This window comes from Dermochelys coriacea, chromosome 4, assembly GCF_009764565.3.
Source record: "Dermochelys coriacea isolate rDerCor1 chromosome 4, rDerCor1.pri.v4, whole genome shotgun sequence".
Classification (NCBI taxonomy): Eukaryota; Metazoa; Chordata; order Testudines; family Dermochelyidae; genus Dermochelys; species Dermochelys coriacea.
Window position 1 is genome coordinate 141,353,928 of NC_050071.1, and position 17,690 is coordinate 141,371,617.

Below are 17,690 nucleotides of genomic sequence, written 5' to 3' on the forward strand. Positions count from 1 at the left end.
CTCTCCACTGACTCCTGCAGAGGTTACACCAGATTTGCACAGTTATGAGACCAGAGTCAGGCTCACTGACTTCAATGGAGTTACCCCTGATTTATGCCAGCATAAGAAAAATCAGAATAAAGTCAGCTAAAGTCTTGCATCTGTTTATTTACATTATTGATCTGTCATGCTCCCATTGCTGTCAGACAATATTAGCCCAATTCTAATCTTACCTCCTCTTTGATTTGGCAGATTGAGACATCTCGACTGGAGCCAGAAATTGCAATGGCCACTACCAATAAGACGGTTGTCTACAATAAAGGATTGTAAGTGGAAGTGGATCCTCTCAGCACAGAAGATGGGGGAGCAAAGGGGGAAGCTCACAGTTACTTCTGGGGGGAAAAACAAACACTAGAACTCAGAGATAGTAACATATTACCACTCTCAGGAGCTGGGAGTGAATTAACACTTTCAGAATACTGACACCTCACATCAGTCAAAAAGATTCATATTAAAAGTTTTAAATTAGCAACAAGAACAAAAACAAATGACTTTCAAGCACGTTAGAGAACTAGCTACAATATAATGTCTTGAATTAGAAACAGCACTGCATGGAAAGGAGTTTAATGATATGTTGACATGGGTATGCCTAACTCTCTGTGAAAGTAGACTACGCAAGACAATTTTGTTTTTTAATAAGAATTAAATCTCAACACTTGGATGCTGCACAGAAATAAGTCTGTAGAAATCGATTGATGCATGAGTTAGAACCGCTAGATAGGGCATTTGATAAGTGTACTGTATTGATTCAATGTCAATATTGCACCAGTAATCATGCACAAAAACAATGTTCCTTGGTTAGGTTTGTGACACTTTGATTCTAAACAAATAACACAATGAAGGTCATAGCCTGTGTGCCCTCCCTCCCTCTCCGACAAACAACCAGGATGGTATCCTGGCATTCACTGGATTTACAAGACATTCTGTGTGATTCGAGCCTAATGCACTAGCATATTTGCAGGTTTTGCCCAGGCTAGCAAGCTAATGAAAAGTCAACCTGCTAAGTTACAGTGCACAGAATGGGAAGAAATCTGCAAGTATAAAGAAAACAGATCTGTCCTTTAACTTTGCATAATGGACCAAATGCTGTTCTCATTTACATTGACATACCCCTAGAGTAAATTCAGGGGCTTCTGTTAAATTATACCGCTATAAATGAGAGCAGTATTAGGCCTAATGGTGAAGGGCCAGATCCTTGGCTGATGTAAGCCATCAGGACTCCATGCATTTCAGTGGGACTCTGTTGATTGACACTATTGGAGACTCTGACTTATCTCATAGATCATATTTTAATTGCTCACACCACAGTAATTCCACTGCAGCCAGTGGAGTTACTGCAGATTTAGGCTGGTGTTACAGAGCTTAGAATATGTCCCATTGGTGCATTTCACCAATGAATACATTTAGAATGAAAGGATCTTTATCCTGGTACGATGGTAATGGGTACTATAGAAATGCATATATTATAATGATTAAAATGCCAGGTTGGGTTTGGGGCTTTTGGGGGAAATGTATACAAATGGGGTCTTGTAATGTTTCATAGTGGCAGGCCTATGTGTTACTCCAGTTTTATTCTAGTCTGACTCCTCACTGGAGTTACACCAGTATAAACTTGGAGTTACACTGTGATGGATTAAGCCAAAGGGATCTGATTCTGCTCCCATGCTGGTGTAAATCAGGAGTAACTGCGCAGAAGTCAGTGGAATTACACCAGTGTCTAAAACCAGCCTAAGTGAGAGGAGAATCAGTCTCAAAGCATTCTAGCCATACTTAACTTAGTGGACCAAATGATGTTTTCATTTACCATGGTGTAAATCCAGAGTAATTTCACTTATGGGTCCTATTTTGGATTTACCCCAGGGTAACAGACAGCAGAATTTAACCCAATATAGTTCTTTTAATGCACGAGATCACATGGATGTACATGAGTGAGGCAGCCAGTGTCTGCTGAGCAATAGCCAAGCCTAAGGAGTTTAGAAGGAGACAGACGGGAATAAATGTGCTGTACCAAGGCACAGAAGTATAAGAAATAGTAAGAATGGACTTTGATGGGTGCAGAAAATGACGGGGGAAGCATATATTCTGAAGTATGTTCCACCAATGCACAGATGGAACATGGAAATATTGGGCTGTTGCTCCTCTTACACAATGGTTTTCCCCCAGAGCGACTCTATCCTCGCCAAAGGCGCTGCCCCTCGTGCTCACTGGCATGGGAGGAGATTCAAGCCCAGGGGCGTTAGAATGGTGTATCCTGGGGGCGAGGTAGTCAGGCCTGCAAAGTCCCGTTCTGCCAGCCACACGCTGCATTATCCTCAGGACACACAGAGCCAGATACTCAGCAGGTGTAAATTCGTGCCACTCCCTTGAGATCAGTGGAACTCTACTGATTTACACCATCTGGCCACCTGAAGAACTGATTCTTCACTGTCTTGTGCCTCATGTCATGCACACCTGCACTTGCAATGGGGGCCTGATCCAAAGCCCATTCAGGTCAATGCCATACTTTCCATTGGCTTCAGCAGGCTTTGGTACAGGCCCAAAGTGAGTGCAAGAGCCATACCTTTTTGGTGTGGTAACATCGTACATCCACTTTGCACTGGTATCTAAAATGACACAAGGGGGAATCCAGCACAGAATCAGGCCCATTGATTCCAAGCAGTGTGTACGTGGGTTATGTGGCTCGCAGCAGCAATGAAAAGCCAGGCCTACCACTGCAGCTAGGTAAGAAATGGAGCACGCAAAGAGGTGAAGCATAAAAATCCCAACCTGCCACTGAGAAACACAAACCACTTTGGACAAAAACACAAATCACAGAATTAGCAAAAGAAAACTGGGGCTTTTCATTGCTGCACTGGTTGGGTGGAAGATAAAAGCCAAATTAATATAAACCTGAGCCCCACAACTGGTGGAGACACACATGCACGTATATATGTGGTGGAGAAAAACTAGTATTAAAAATGTGCCAAATGTGTAACAGCTAAACTGAGTTTAAAGTGAAGATGAATAATCTCATGTTCCTAATGAATGCAGAAACCAAACTGGATCTCGTTGTATGCAGCACAACCTGTGTTCTGTATTGTTCTGAACTGAAATCCAAGTGGCGAACAAAATCAGCTGCTTCTGTTAACAATGAGCAATGTCCTGGCTCTGTTTTCTATCAGCATCATTCAATTTTCCATGTCATGGTGTTTTGTCACCCTTCGAATCACTCTGTTGAAATCCTGCCAAACTCTTAAGGGAGGGGTTGATTGAGTCATTTGAGGGTGTGGAGGAGGTAGAAGTGAGTACTTCTCCATTGCAGCGATGTCACTGCTGGGGAGGGGGGATGATTTGTTTTTACATCATAATTACTGATCAAAGATTCCACTAGCTGTGAACTCTAGCTACCTGCCCGGGCAACAGATGGAGTGAGTAATTTTCAACATGCAGAGCTAATTACAATGGCTGGTAGAAAAATATTAAAGGATTTGCTCACTGCATTTTTTTGAGAGAGGTACCTGGGGGGTGGGGGGGAAACAAGTTTTACAAATGTTTTTAAAAAAAAAAAAAAGTCAAACTAGTTATTTTTTCCCAAGGAGGATGAGAGACTACAAATTGTTTCACTTCACTCATAAAGTTTGACTGCAAAGTGTTTAAGATCAGTGCTTTGCAGGTCATTAATTAGCAGGGGAATTAATCCATAGATGCATTATAAGGGTTGAATGTTTTAAAAGAAAGTGGAGTTGGGGAGTTAATAGGCCCTAATCTTAAATTGCAACTAGAAGGCCTGATTCTTATTTCACACTTGCATGAATAAGGCATAGCTCTGTTGAAATCAAAAGAGTCCATGGTAGGACTGGTATAAAAGGGATCAAAATCAGGTGAATCACGAGGTTCCAGTTTTGTTTTCTTCCAATGAAGCCATATCAAAAGTGATCACTTTATATGTCAAAATATGGAGCTACATTGGGGTAATTGTTGCTGTGGTGGTTTATATCAACTAGAGATCTGGCCTGTGATTTTTCTGTCTTTCATTTCTGCAGCTTTGGTCTGAGATCTAAAAGGCAGAGCTGGGGGCAGGGGTTTGTTTTAGGTGTTATGTCAGTGGACAGTGCCCCTAGCACAATGGGTCCTGGTCCATGAGTAGGGCTCCTAGATGCTGCGATAATACAAATAATAATTAATACTAATAATTAATAAAGATTCTGTAGTTAGGACTTACAAACTCTCTGTTAATGGCGTGTCACCCTGGAGAGAATCCAGCTCGCTCTCCCATAACTGCAGTGCTAACAGGGGTAAACAATTGGACAGTGTCCCTTTAACAGGGCTTAGGCCCTAACGATGATCCCCTTTTTCCTAACCTTACTAAAATCAAACTCAGAAATGTCTTTATTTGTCCTCATCACATGGCCTTGCCCCACGAGGCGCTGAGCACCTACAGCTTCCATTACCTTTAACTGGAGATACAGGTCCCAGCACCTCTCTGAGCATGGCCGACAATGGATATGTTTGGTTTCAGAAGAAAGAGGTAACAATTTGAGACTAGCCTGAACCAAAATCTCGGATCCAAACATCCCTGAATTTTGTAACTGGCTCTTGTATTATATGTAGTCATGTAACTAGTCTGTCTTTGTTTTCTATGTACGTGTTAAGAATATAAGACTGGCCATACTAGGTCAGCCAAAAGGTCCATCTAGCCCAGTAGCCTGTGTTCTGACAGTGGCCAATACCAGGTACTTCAGAGGGAATGAAAAAAACAGGGCAATCAAGTGATCCATCCTCTGTTGTCCACTCCCAGCTTCTGGCAGTCAGAGGTTTAGGGACACCCAGAGTATGGGGTTGCATCCTGACCATCTTGGCTAGTAGCCATTGCTGGATTTATCCTCCGTGAAATTATCTAATTCTTTTTTGACCCCGTTATAATTTTGGCCTTCACAACAGTCCCTGCTAATGAGTTCCATGGGTTGACTGTACGATGTATGAAAAGATATTTCCTTATGTTAGTTTTAAACCTGCTGTCTATTAATTTCATTGAGTGACCCCTAGTTCTTGTGTTATGTGAAGGGGTAAATAACACTTTCCTAGTCACTTTCTCAACATCACTTGTGATTTTACAGTCCTTTATCATATCCCCCCTCCCTTACTTTTCTCTCTTCGAAGATGAATAGCTCCGGTCTTTTTAATCTCTCCTCATATGGAAGCTGTTCCATTCCCCTGATCATTTTTGTTGCATTTCTCTGTACCTTTTCCAATTCTAATATATCATTTTTGAAATGGGGTGACCAGAACTGCACACAGTATTCAAGGTGTAGGTGTACCAGGGATTTATAAAGTGGCATTGTGATATTTTCTGTCTTATTATCTATCCCTTTCCTAATGGTTTCTAACATTCTGTTCACTTTTATGACTGTTGTTGCATTACTTTGTGCTTATCAACATTGAACTTCATCTGCTGTTTTGTCACCCAGTTTTGTGAGATCCCTCTGTCGCTCTTAGCAGTCAAGTGTGGTCTTAACCATCTTGAATAATTCCCTATCATTTGCAAATGTTGCAGATCATTTTTGAATATGTTGAACGGCACACATCCCAGTACAGATCTTTGGGGACTCTGCCATTTACCACTCTCCATTGTGAAAACTGTCGATTTATTCCTACCCTTTGTTTCCTGTCTTATAAGCAGTTACTGATCCATGAGGGGACCTTCCCTCTTATTCCATGGCTGCTTACTTTGCTTAAGAGTTATTGATTTGGGACCTTGTCAAAATCTTTCTGAAAGTCAACAAGCTGTTTAAACTGGATCACCCTTGTCCACATGCTTGTTGATACCCTCAGAGAATTCTAATAGATTGGTGAGGAATGACTTCTCTTTGCAAAAGCCGTGTTGACTCTTTCCAACATATCGTGTTCATCTGTGTGTCATCTTTAAAAGGCAAAGGCATTTACCTCACGCTCTGCTGTAAAGCCATCCATTTTGTGATGTATGGGGGATGAAGCACGCAAGGGAGGACACACACACACACACAGTGTGCTCTCTTTGAGACAATTTAATTTTGTTTTCTTGTTTCCTTGTCTTAATTCCTATTCCTATCCCCATCACCGAATTCTTGTTCTGTGTATTTTCTACACAAAGATCAATCGTGCACTTTCCATATGAATGACAATTGTTATATATTAAGGGAAATAACAGAATAAGAAAGAACGAAAGTAAAGGCTCAATGAGAGAGCAAAATGCATGCATGTGCTATGTAATACATTGCATGCACTCTGCTTCACGAAATGGACAACGGCACAGGAGGTCGACTCCTTAAAATTTTGAAGGTCCAGTACCCTGAAAACCATCCTAATAGTAACATGAGGCTACCTGGAGTAGCTGCAGTCCTTGAAATTCCGGTGAAGTATTCATAGTTCTCCACACAGCAAGAAGTGGATCATCTCAGTTCTGCCCTTGAGCCATTCTCCTTTTATCCAGCTGAGATAGCAGCAGAAGCCAAGAGCGCTTTCTGCTGGCATCAAAACAATCATGTTACCCCATTGCACTCTCAGTGGTGGAGGTAAAAAAAAAAAAAAAAAAAAAAAAGGGGAGGGTGGGGGGAGACATTAGATTGTCACAGGAACAATTTCTCCCCAATTTGTGGGGGTAGGCTCAGGGAGGAATTCCTCGCCAATCTTGTGGACAAAGCTTCTGTGGCTGCTGACCATGTTTCTAGATTTAGAGTCCCATTGTCTGTTAGAAATGTAGCAGCACAGATCTTCTGTTCATAGATTCATAGATTCCGAGGCCAAAAGGGACCATTGTGATCATCTAGTCTGACCTCCTGCATAACGCAGACCAGAGACCTGCCCCATACTAATTCCTAGAGCAGATCTTTTAGAAAAACATCCAATCTTGATTTAAAAATTGTTAGTGATGGAGAATCCAGCATGAACCTTGGTAAATTGTTTCAATGCTCAACTGATGTACCATGTTCCAATGGTCAACTGTTGTACAGGTGACATAGGCAGATGATTCTATAAATCATCCTAAGGGGCCAGCTGGAATTGCGCCTGCGAAAGTAACTATCCTTTTCTGCCATGGACCTCTTGCTACCCAAAGACGGAGGGCAAGTTTTACTGGCTCACTCCAGCTGTTCTGCATCACTTGTGCCACTCAAAGCAACCAGTGTATCTGGCGTGGAATATTTAGGGCTTTATTTTGCTCTCAATAAGCATGTGTAACCTCCATTGACATAGTCAGGAGATCCACCTCGCATTGAGAGTACTACATGGTGATAACCCATAGTGAAAACCAGAGATGGAACATACTCAACTCCCCCTTATCACACAAAATGATAGTAGTATAGGAGAGGGCAGAGAGTGCGGGGAAATAGGTGTCTCTCTGCTACCAGGCTCCTTTTTAGCACTGTTTTGCATGCTGAATACTTTTCAGTCCCCTTCCTGTCATTCATCTGTCTCCTCTCTCCTTTGTATTTCTTTCCCCACCCACCTGGTCATCTCCCCCCTCCACCTCTTCTTGTTGGGCCATTTTCTCTCTCCTCCCCCTTTTAATCCTCATAAGTGCTTCCCTGTTCTCTCCTCTGTCTCCAATCAGACTTTCCTGAATGGTTTTGAGCAGGTGCTATGGGGAAGCAGGATCAGGGATAGGAATGATCTGTTGGCTTGTCATGTCCATCCTGTTTCCAATACAAGATTATTCTCTGTGATATCTCCTACTGGCAACGATTGCTGATCCAGGCACTCCTCACCCTGTTGTCAATCGGGAATAGCACCGTTTACATTAGTGGCATTCCACCAGTATAGAACTGGTGTTAGGTGGGAAAGGGATCTACCCAAAGACTCTGCCCATTGGGGACAGAAACCAAGGGGACACAGGAGATGGGTTGGAATAATGAGGGTTAAGATTTTTGAACATAAAGTGGAGCAGGCGACGTCTTCAGCAGACCACTGCTCTGGCTCAGTTTGACATCTGCCACGAAAGACATGGTTCCTTCTTTAATACACGTAACAAACTGGGCTGGAGAAATCCAGCACTCAGAATGGTTCCGCCTCATGGTGTACAATAGCACAGGGTTTGGGCCTTCCAAGAAGAAATCCAGGCAAACTTGGAGATCATTTGCCAGCGATCCTTTCGACATTGCCGCTCCCCGTGGCCTGTACTCAGAGATTCATTGGAAAATTATGGCCCAAATCCTGACCCAGGGAGTGAGAGCAGTCAGCGGGACGCAACTCAAGTGTCTGAGGGCAGGAGTTGGATATACTCCCAAAGCAGTTGGGGAGCACCCAAGACAGCCACCATGTGCCGGGTAAATGACTGTGCACATGCACAATTCACTCCCTGAAGCCAATCGGGGAGAAAAGGTAAATGAAGAGCAGCAGCCAGCTCCCGCTGGAGAGTGCTTTCTGCTGAGCACTCTTCCGCCACCTGATGCCTGAAAACCCAGTGCCTGTGGGGTAGATGCTACACATACTGACCCAGGGCAGTGCCCTTCCTCCAATAGGCCTTGCTCCCTCGAGCCCCTCTTCAGATCTCCCTGGATTGGCTGGCCATCACCCTGGCTCTCAGCATAATATAAGGAGCGTTATAGTATATATACACTGCTTTAGTGTCTCACCCTTTCCCAGCCTTCTCTTTCTTCCCACTGGTCATTGTCTAACTCAGTCCTATGCACTGGCAAGTGTAAGCTGCATGTCTCGACTCGCCTTCCACTTACATGCTGTAAATCAGGAGTAACCCCATTGAAATCAATAGTGTGAGAGGACACTCAAGCCCTTTGGGATTTTTAAGCTTTTGGGGGCGGGGACTGTCTATAAAGCTCCATGTACATAACATCAGTCCCAGGTAGGGACCAGGACCCCATTGTGTGAGGTGCTGCACAAATCCAGAATAGTAATAATGGGCCAGACTCACCATGGCATTGCATGACTCCAGTTTTAGGCTGTTGTATCTCCACTGAAATCCATGGAGTTAACCCAGTTTAAATCCGGAGTGTGACTTGTTGAATCAGCCCTGATTTTTTTTTTTTTTTTTTTTAAAGTCACCGACACATTTTTTAGAAGGGTTTGCAATGGATTCAGGTGGCAGTGAAAGTATCAGACTGGTTCATCGAAGACAAACCTGGTGGTTGTTGCTCAGGCATTTGATTGCCTAAGGAACAATTAGTCTTAAAAAGCCAGTTTCACCTACAGTTGTGTACGCAACGTCTGCATTCGCCATAGAATACTTGAAACTTGTACTGTACTGCAGACTTGCTGCTCACGTGTAGCTGGTGGATAAACCTCACATTGCTGGTTTTGCACTGTAGTCCCTGTAAACTGGGTTTAGCGCGAGCTTGGTACTGATTGTAAGGAATTGTGAATCTCTTCATTCAGGCTTCTGATGCTGTTTACTTATTCCCCAAATGATGTGCCATGATAATGTGAAAATACGATCAATTCCAGAACAGGCTCAGAATGGCCAAACTTACTGGACCACTAAGTACAACAAGCTCTGAAATCTTTAACTCAGATTGTCAGGCATGACTAATGATTTTTGGAGATCCAGCCTGAAACATTTTGAAAAGGGGCCTGATTTTTAGAGGTGGTAACTCACTGTTTCCTAAAAGTTGGGCCCCTTTAGGTTTTCATAAGAACATGAGAATGGCCATACTGGGTCAGACCAAAGGTCCATCCAGCCCAGTATCTGTCTACCGCCAGTGGCCAATGCCAGGTGCCCCAGAGGGAGTGAACCTCACAGGTAATGATCAAGTGATCTCTCTCCTGCCATCCATCTCCACCCTCTGACAACAGAGGTTAGGGATACCGTTCCTTACCCTCTGCAGTCCCACCAAAAAATGGAAGCACCCCAAATCACTAATCACTTTTTCAAAATGGTGGATCTCTGTTTACTTGTAAAAGTCAAAAAAAGAGTGGCCCAAATTCTGTTCTCAAGTGGACCTGTAGTAAATCCGGAGTAATAATCTAACCTGAGTGATAGCGTGCATTTTCAGAGAACAGACACACACACACACACACACACACACTTTGCTATTTGTGCAATATTAGAAATTAAAGGCATGGCACTGGGAGAGTGAGAGCACATTAGAACTGTTTATTAGGACAGCAAATTGTGCCAAAAACAATATACACAACAGCTAATGATAACATTATGCACATTCACTTAATAGCTAATTAATCTCTCCGACTTTCCTAATGTACAAAAAGAGTTTCGAATCTGTGAGAACAGCACAGTCATTTGCATTTATTATTTCCCATAATTGGGGAAGTGGGAGAAATGGCAAATAAACCACATTTAGTTGTTCACCTCAGCCGATAATAATAATGAGATGATCATCTCCCATCGTATTTAATTAGAAATGTAGGAGTTAATTGATTTCTTGGGTATGTTAATTAAGAAATAACGAGGCCCAGTTTACAGCAAAAAGAGCCAGCAAGAAGTTTGAGTCCCTTGTGGGAGATGTGTTTGCATCGACAGCTCCCAGGGCAGGCTGGCATGTCGACTGAAGCTCAAGAAGACTGGAGAGTTGTCATAGTATAAGGGTGTTCAGGACCCAGGCAGGAATCAGCTGGATCACCTTCTCCTGTGGGAGACCCCAGTGGAAGGGGGCAGTGGGACAGGAAAACTCACCTCAAGCACTGTCTTGAACAAGCAGTTTCTGGGACCTGCTGCTCCCAAGGGAGCTGCCAAAGGCTAGGGCTGTCCATGCAGCAGCTCTGCTCCTCAACATCGGTTCCAGGGCCACCTCATGGCTGCTGGTGATTCCAAGCTCATCAGAAGGCCTTAGGCTATGTTAACTTGGGAGCAGATTCCCCACCAACAGGAGGGCAATACATGCCTCACAAGAGCCTCCTGCTCCATTCCGCACATGCAGATTCCGGGTGCCCTGTGGGGATGATGCCACAGAGGCATCTGCTCTGCACTTTCATGCAGGAGTGGGGAGAGCCAGGACATTCCAACCAGGGGTCCATGCTAGACGCGTGTCCAGGAAGCCCTGAGGAAACTGCTGCCGCTTCACTTCAACCATTAGCCAAGGGGCTGTTTCCCCATTTCGTTTAAGGGCTTGGCTACACTTAAAACACTACAGTGACCCAGCTGCACTGCTGCAGGAGTGCTTCAGTGTAGACATTACCTACGCCAGCAGGAGGGATTCTCCCATCAGCATAAGTAATCCACCTCCCCGAGAGGTGGTAGCTAGGTTGATGGAAGAATTCTTCCATCGACCTAGCGCTGGCTACACAGAGACTTAGGTCAGCTTAACTACACCACTCAGGGGTGTGGATTTTTTACACCTCTGAGTGATGTAATTATGCCAACCTTATTTTCTAGTGTAGACCAGGCCTTATTCACATGCTCAGGGCAGCAGGGGTAGCTGCTGGGCTATATTATAGTCTCTACAGATGGGAAAGGCCTATTGGATCATCCAGGCCATCTTTCTACAGCTAGCCACAGCCAGAGATTATAAAGATGCCCAAGCCACAATTAGTCTCATCATCAGTACACATAAGGTAACATAGAGAAAAGGGAGCTACATCCGTCGGATGACAAATGGAGCCACAGGGCTAGATCCTCATCTGACATGAATCAGTGTAGCTCCATTAACTTCCATGGGACTATGTGAATTTATGCCATCTGAGGAGCTGGGCCACAGAGTGCTCATTACAGACACATCACAACTTACATCTGCTGTATTCGCTTGCAAGCAATAATGTAAACCTGTAATGTGACGCAAAATCTTAAAAGTGAAAGAAGGCACTGCTAAGTGATAACGTGTTGTGTATTTCATCCATGCTAGATCAGCTGGCAAAGTAGTCATGAAAACGTACCAGCCCAGGCAGAAAATCAGTTTGCCTATCTTTTTAGTCCAACCGTGACACTTTCCTCACCAAAGCTGGGATAGGTAATAGACTCCTAGCATTCAGCATAGCAATAGCTACTTTGTTCAATACACTTTGTAAAACAAAACTTACAATATAGCTCAGTTTTTGTAGATTACAATAGAGATAGCTAATGTCTTGTGGCTTTTTCATGTCCACTTCATGCATATCTTTAGAGTCAAAGTTGGGTTCCTTGAGCGTCTTCAGCTATTTCCTCTCTTTCTGGTTTTGTTTATGGCTTGTTTTGTTTGTTAACGAAAGCCCAGTCCTGCAACTTAGGCCAAACTCCACTTACTCGGTGTTTACATGTTACTTATTGTCCACACTTAGAGTGTGAGCTCTCCAGGGCAGGGACGTATGGGCCAGATCCCCAGCAGCTCTAAATCGGCATAGCACTTCTGACATCCGTGGAGCTATTCCAAATTGCACTAGCTGAGGATCTGGCTCCTTGTCTGTATAGCACGTTTATTGGGCTATATGGATAACATGAATATTGAAGCCAATGGGAGTTTTGCCGAAGTGAGGAGTACAGGAGGTGGCTTCTGGTCTCTAAGTCTTCCTGACCTGGCAAATCCAGTAGGCTGCCCAGCACAATGTAGGCTACGTGCACTATGTGTGATTCCCCTACACATAGCCACACTAGTTCTCATTGAGCTAGCATACGCATCAATAGCAGTGTAGCCGTGGTAGCACAAACTCACCTGAAACCAGCTCCGCTGTGCCTCCCACACCACTGGCCAGGCTACCACAGCTATACTGCGATTTATACTCGCGCTGGCTCGATGAGTGAGAGCTAGCACAGGTGTGTGTACGTGAGCCAAGGAGGCACACCCCCCGCTCACAGTATCGACATAACAATAGACATATAAGTAGCTTTGCACTGTAGTAGAACAGGAAGGGGGCATGCCTAGTCTCTGGTTTTATGTCTGAAATATGAAATAAAAATGTGACACTAAAACAATTGGCTAAAACTGACTGTAGATCTCAGGGTTACATTGACGCCACATATCAAGAGAGCTGTAACTGTCTCTTCCTTTTAAAAGCTTATGACTCAGAACGCAGGCGCTCTGATAGGCCACCCAGATGTGTTTGGGAAGTTTCTTGGTGCTGTTCGGCATATTACAGCAGAGACAGAAGCTGTGCACAAAACATTGTTAGACTACAAAGAAACTAGTGAAATGGGGCAGCTATGCTGAAGAACTAGTTTCGAGTTCCTGATGTCACGTGTGCAAAATATGTGGGCTCAAAACAGTACTGACAACACTGGTTATTTACAGACCTTGAAATCTGTCTGGATCCCTTTAAGAAATGTCCTTTTTAAAAATGTTTTGTAATGACATTCTCATGTACCCTTAACCTGTCTAAGAAATCACTCTTCAGAAAACAAGCCACTCCAATTTGAATGCACCTTATAACTGTATTGAATGGCAAACTGTAAATCATGAGGAGAAAACAGGGGTATTATCTTCCTGAAATGTCTTGTCTTCCAGCAGTTATTATAATGTAACTTTACAAGCACATATACCTCTGTCAATTTCAATCAACTCCGAAACGCGCACAGAGTCTTTTTAACCTTCTCAATAGATTTATCAATCACAACACTTTATGTAACACTTCTAAATGTCTGGAATAAAAGCAGATGCATTTAAAAGATTTGACTCTAGCTTGGTTAGTATCCGTATCATACGTATGATAGATACGTGTCTGTTTTCATTCAGCAGGGATTTGTGGAGCACAAAAATATGTGTTCTGTTCATTGTTGTATGCTAACCACATTCAATTCTAAAATGTACTGTCCGGTTTGTGTGTGTTTTCTTCTGCCCCTGCTGGATGAAATAAGACTTTCTCTCTGCGTGTGTGTGTGTGTACGCGCGCACCATATCGGCATCCACTGAATGTCCCAGGCAAGAAAGCAACATTTTTCACAGGTGCATCCAGAAATGTTTTCAGAGTTTATTAATGTGGAAAAAATAAAACAATAGTGCCTTTATTGATTCTTATGGGAATTTAGTCCTCCCTGCTTAGTCCTGTAAAAAGCAATGGCTGCCTATTGATGCATTCAGTAATGCATCCAACCAAGTTCAGAAATTAATTCAGATGACTGTTTACGTGTCATTTAACTCTAATTATTTGAGAGGGTTTGAGTTAATCTTTTAAAAACCCTTTAACCTGATGGCTCAGTTAGTAAAATAATAACATTCACGCCCTAAACAATTACTTTGAATGTGATTCTTTCCCAGCACTTATGAGGTGAATCATTACCTAGATTTTCAGGGATGTAGATTCTTTCTCAATTTGTGTTAAGGGCAAAAGGCCGTAACTTGGGGTGGAATTCACCCCTGTATAGGGTCAATGCAAGGCCCACTTGAGCCCCTTGTTTTGGGACTTATCTGGTGTCTGGGCCTTGTAATTTCCTGTTACAGATTAGTAGCCAAGATCTCCTATTCTACAGGGAATGGAGAACAATGTATACAAAATCAGTGCCCTCTCCCCCTCCCACAATGGCTCTTAAGGTGTGTTTGTGGAATTAGACACAGCCCATAACAAATTCTATCTTGTTACGTGCCACAAAGAGAAGCTAACCCCACCTCTCTCTCTTTAAACTGTGTAAGGAAAAGAATTGGAGATGAGACTGTGGTTACTGTGTGTGACCATGCCTCTAATGCCATGGGACACCAATGCTTCCATCTGCGTGTAGGATCTTATATAACCTTTGGGTGGGCTAGAGTTTATTTCATTGCCCTTTTCCTAGTTCCTAAAAACAATTCCCATTGAAAAGCACATGGAGACCTGGAATTCAATCATTGAGGATTTTCAGCAAGGATTTCACAGGGTCAACCGCCCCACAATCAAGTCCAAAAAGAACAAAAGGAATTCACTTAATTCTTAGGTACCAACTTTATAAAATCTATGATAAAGAAACGTAATAAATTAATAATAACAACTATGACTTAATTTCTACAACATAACATGGCTACTTTATAATCCATGTACATTATCTTCACAGTTATCCATAAACATAAATAAAGAAAACAAGTTAAATCTAAACAGGTCAGTCCCCACAGAAACACAGTGAGAGGAAGCTCAGAGTTCCCAAAAGCTAGGTTGAATTCACTTGAGTCTCATTTACAGTCTTTGATCACCAAACTCTATAGCAGTGATACTCAGATGGTGGTTCATGAGCCCCAAGTGGCTCTTTAATGTGTTTCCTGCAGCTCTTTGCAGCACGTGATATTAAACCACTGCATGATTTAATTATTAACCAATCTAAATTATTAACCAATCAGGATGCTTTTACAGTGTTATTAACCAATTGTAGTTGATAGAATAGTGATACTTGGTCAGTCATTGTTAAAGGACACAATGGATTCACACAACTGTGGCTCTTTTGAGTAATGCTGAGCGCTAATTTGGCTCCGGAACCACTGAGGTCGGAGTATCACTGATCTATACAGTCTGCTGAGTCAAAAGCAACATCTTCCCTCCACTTGCTTGCAGAACTCTTCAGTTGGAATCCATGCAGACTTTTCCTCCTTCCCTACTGACATCACTCAGTTAGCCACTCAGCTACTAATTAACCAACCACTCGGTTAAGTATATCGATTTTTTTAAAAACAAGCCCTGCTGCAAAATGGCCTTTTGTACAGCAGCTGCCTTGACTAGTTGGCCTCGTGGAGTCTGGCTAGAGTCCAACAACAGGGAACCTACTGAGCATGCCCAAATCTGCCACACCCAATTCCGTACCTTCTGCATGTGGAGTGCTAATTGTACATCTGCCTAGCAACAATTAGCCAGATCCAACTCATTCTTTCCCCCTTTCTCTATAGATCTCTTAAACAAATATTCCCTGTTAGGCACATGGGTTACACTTGCACCTTAACTATACACAAACGTTGTACCATTTTAGCCATGCTGGTAGAGTTAGCATGATACAACCCACCTAGTGTGGATAAAGTTATGCCAATATAGCTTATTACCATAGAGGAATAAACTAATCCCTCCATGTTGTCTGGTTCCTCTATTTCTAAGTGCTGCTTGTCTGCCTGGTAATCGCGCTCACTGTTGCCACCATGTTTCATATAATGTGTGCTGGGCAATAACATGAGAGGCCGCCATGCTTGTAAAACTAAACTGGTTCATTATTACAAGAATTATTCACGAAGGTGTGACTTCACCAAGCACTCAAGCCATGTGCACACAGACTAGCTTCCTGCTGTCTCCTCCAAACTGTTCCCTCCTGCAACCTGGGCACTCCCTTCAAGTTCCATGCAGGTTGCTACATGGGTCTGTCTGTAGGTATATGCTGAGCTGACTAATTTGGTTTAAAAAAAAGTCTCACACCCTAACCAGCGAAGTTATACTGGTACAAACACTGTGTGCAGACCAGGCCTTAGATGTCACAGGTGAAAAAGACACAATTAGCATTTGGCTAGGGCAGGGCACGGGTCGCAGATTGTCCAATGCTGCATTCTGATTGGCTGGTCAGGCCTTTCTGATGATGACACAGCCTTGCACCAATCCCAGTGGAGATCTCATCACATAAAGACTCTAGCACACACAAAATCCCCAGGCCCTTTATTGTCAGTGAAGGAGGAGAGGAAAAGTTCATGAGAGAGAGGGAAGGACAAAGACAGGCAGACTATGAGGCAAATGGCGGGGGGGTGGGGACAGCAGTTGAGGTGAGGGGGCTGAAGAAACACACGTGACCACTTAAGATGCCCTTCTCCCAACGTGCTAAGCTGCCCCAGCAGACACAATCTGAGGCCCTTTTGACCACTTTTAACCCACATTCTAGTGAAGGAGCTAAACTGGGAGCTGCTCAATAGCACAAACTATTCTTAGATAAGACCATGAGTGGAAAGTAGCTCCTAGGCCTTAATCTATGCCTAGCAGAATAGCAGGGTTGCTGGGCTCAAAAAGGCTGAGGGATGGGTGTGGAGAGTCCAAGGAACGTTAAAGAAAGGTGCAACACCTTAGCAAAAAATCAAAGTGGTTGAGAAAAGGGCTTTGTCGCTCTTTCGCTGCTGTTTCCTGTTGGTTGGGCCTTTGTTTCACAGTGGAAGGACACAGAGCAATAAGCACCTACCAGATGCATATCAGAAGGCCCATGGGGCACTTCTCAAGTGATTAAGGGCCCCAGGCTCACCCAACACCTGTACCTGTAACCGATTAATGCAGCCCCAAGGAGCTTACATATTAGTCCATCCCCAGACAATGCAGGGTTAGCTCCCATTTGTATATTTCCAAGGGCTTTGCCCACTGCATTTTTAAGCAGCTCAAGTCAAGGGGTTCCCACCACTTCTCTTGGGAGACATTATTCCACAGCGCAAGCATCTTTAACTGTCAGTCCCAGGAACAGGGGAACTTAGTGGAACAGCTCAGCGACAGGACAACACCTCTAACAACGCAGCACCCCCTAGTGCCACCCGGCAATCTCAGCATCTGGCCTGTGTGCGTGGCTCAGAGACAAGTGTACTACTCACGCTGCCATCTAGACATATTCTTAGCTGAAAGAAAGAAAGAGCGGGGGGAAAACATAACCAAACAAAACAAACCACCCTGCATCCCATATTGATGGAGAGTGTCAATAGCTAAATAAAGCATCACTGGCATTTAGAAAAGAACAATTCAGGAGAACATTTCCACTGCTAGCAGGTTTCGTTTTAAATTATCTTTTCTATACACAGCCAAAATGGTGGGCCTGAGCAAGCTGACACTGTCCCCTACAAAGAAAACAACAGCGTGTTTAATGAATTAATAAATAATCAGTAAATCTAATGAAATAATATTTTAAAAAGCTATTC

The 17,690-nt window shown here is 43.4% G+C and overlaps 1 protein-coding gene across 14 annotated transcripts in view; it reads left to right on the top strand.

Moving 5' to 3' along the window:
• Positions 1-3,172, top strand: part of SFXN5 (sideroflexin 5) — a 167,185-nt gene extending 164,013 nt beyond the window's left edge. For 10 of the 14 annotated variants that reach the window (XM_038398445.2, XM_038398444.2, XM_043512813.1 and 7 more), the window contains one exon: positions 232-3,172. In XM_038398445.2, the coding sequence (XP_038254373.1) occupies positions 232-394 (163 nt within the window). In that variant the 3' untranslated portion in view covers positions 395-3,172. The remainder of the gene's footprint in view (positions 1-231) is intronic. The other 4 variants (XM_043512814.1, XM_043512811.1, XR_006280653.1 and 1 more) reach the window with 3 other exon arrangements.
• Positions 3,173-17,690: the final 14,518 nt, after the last annotated feature.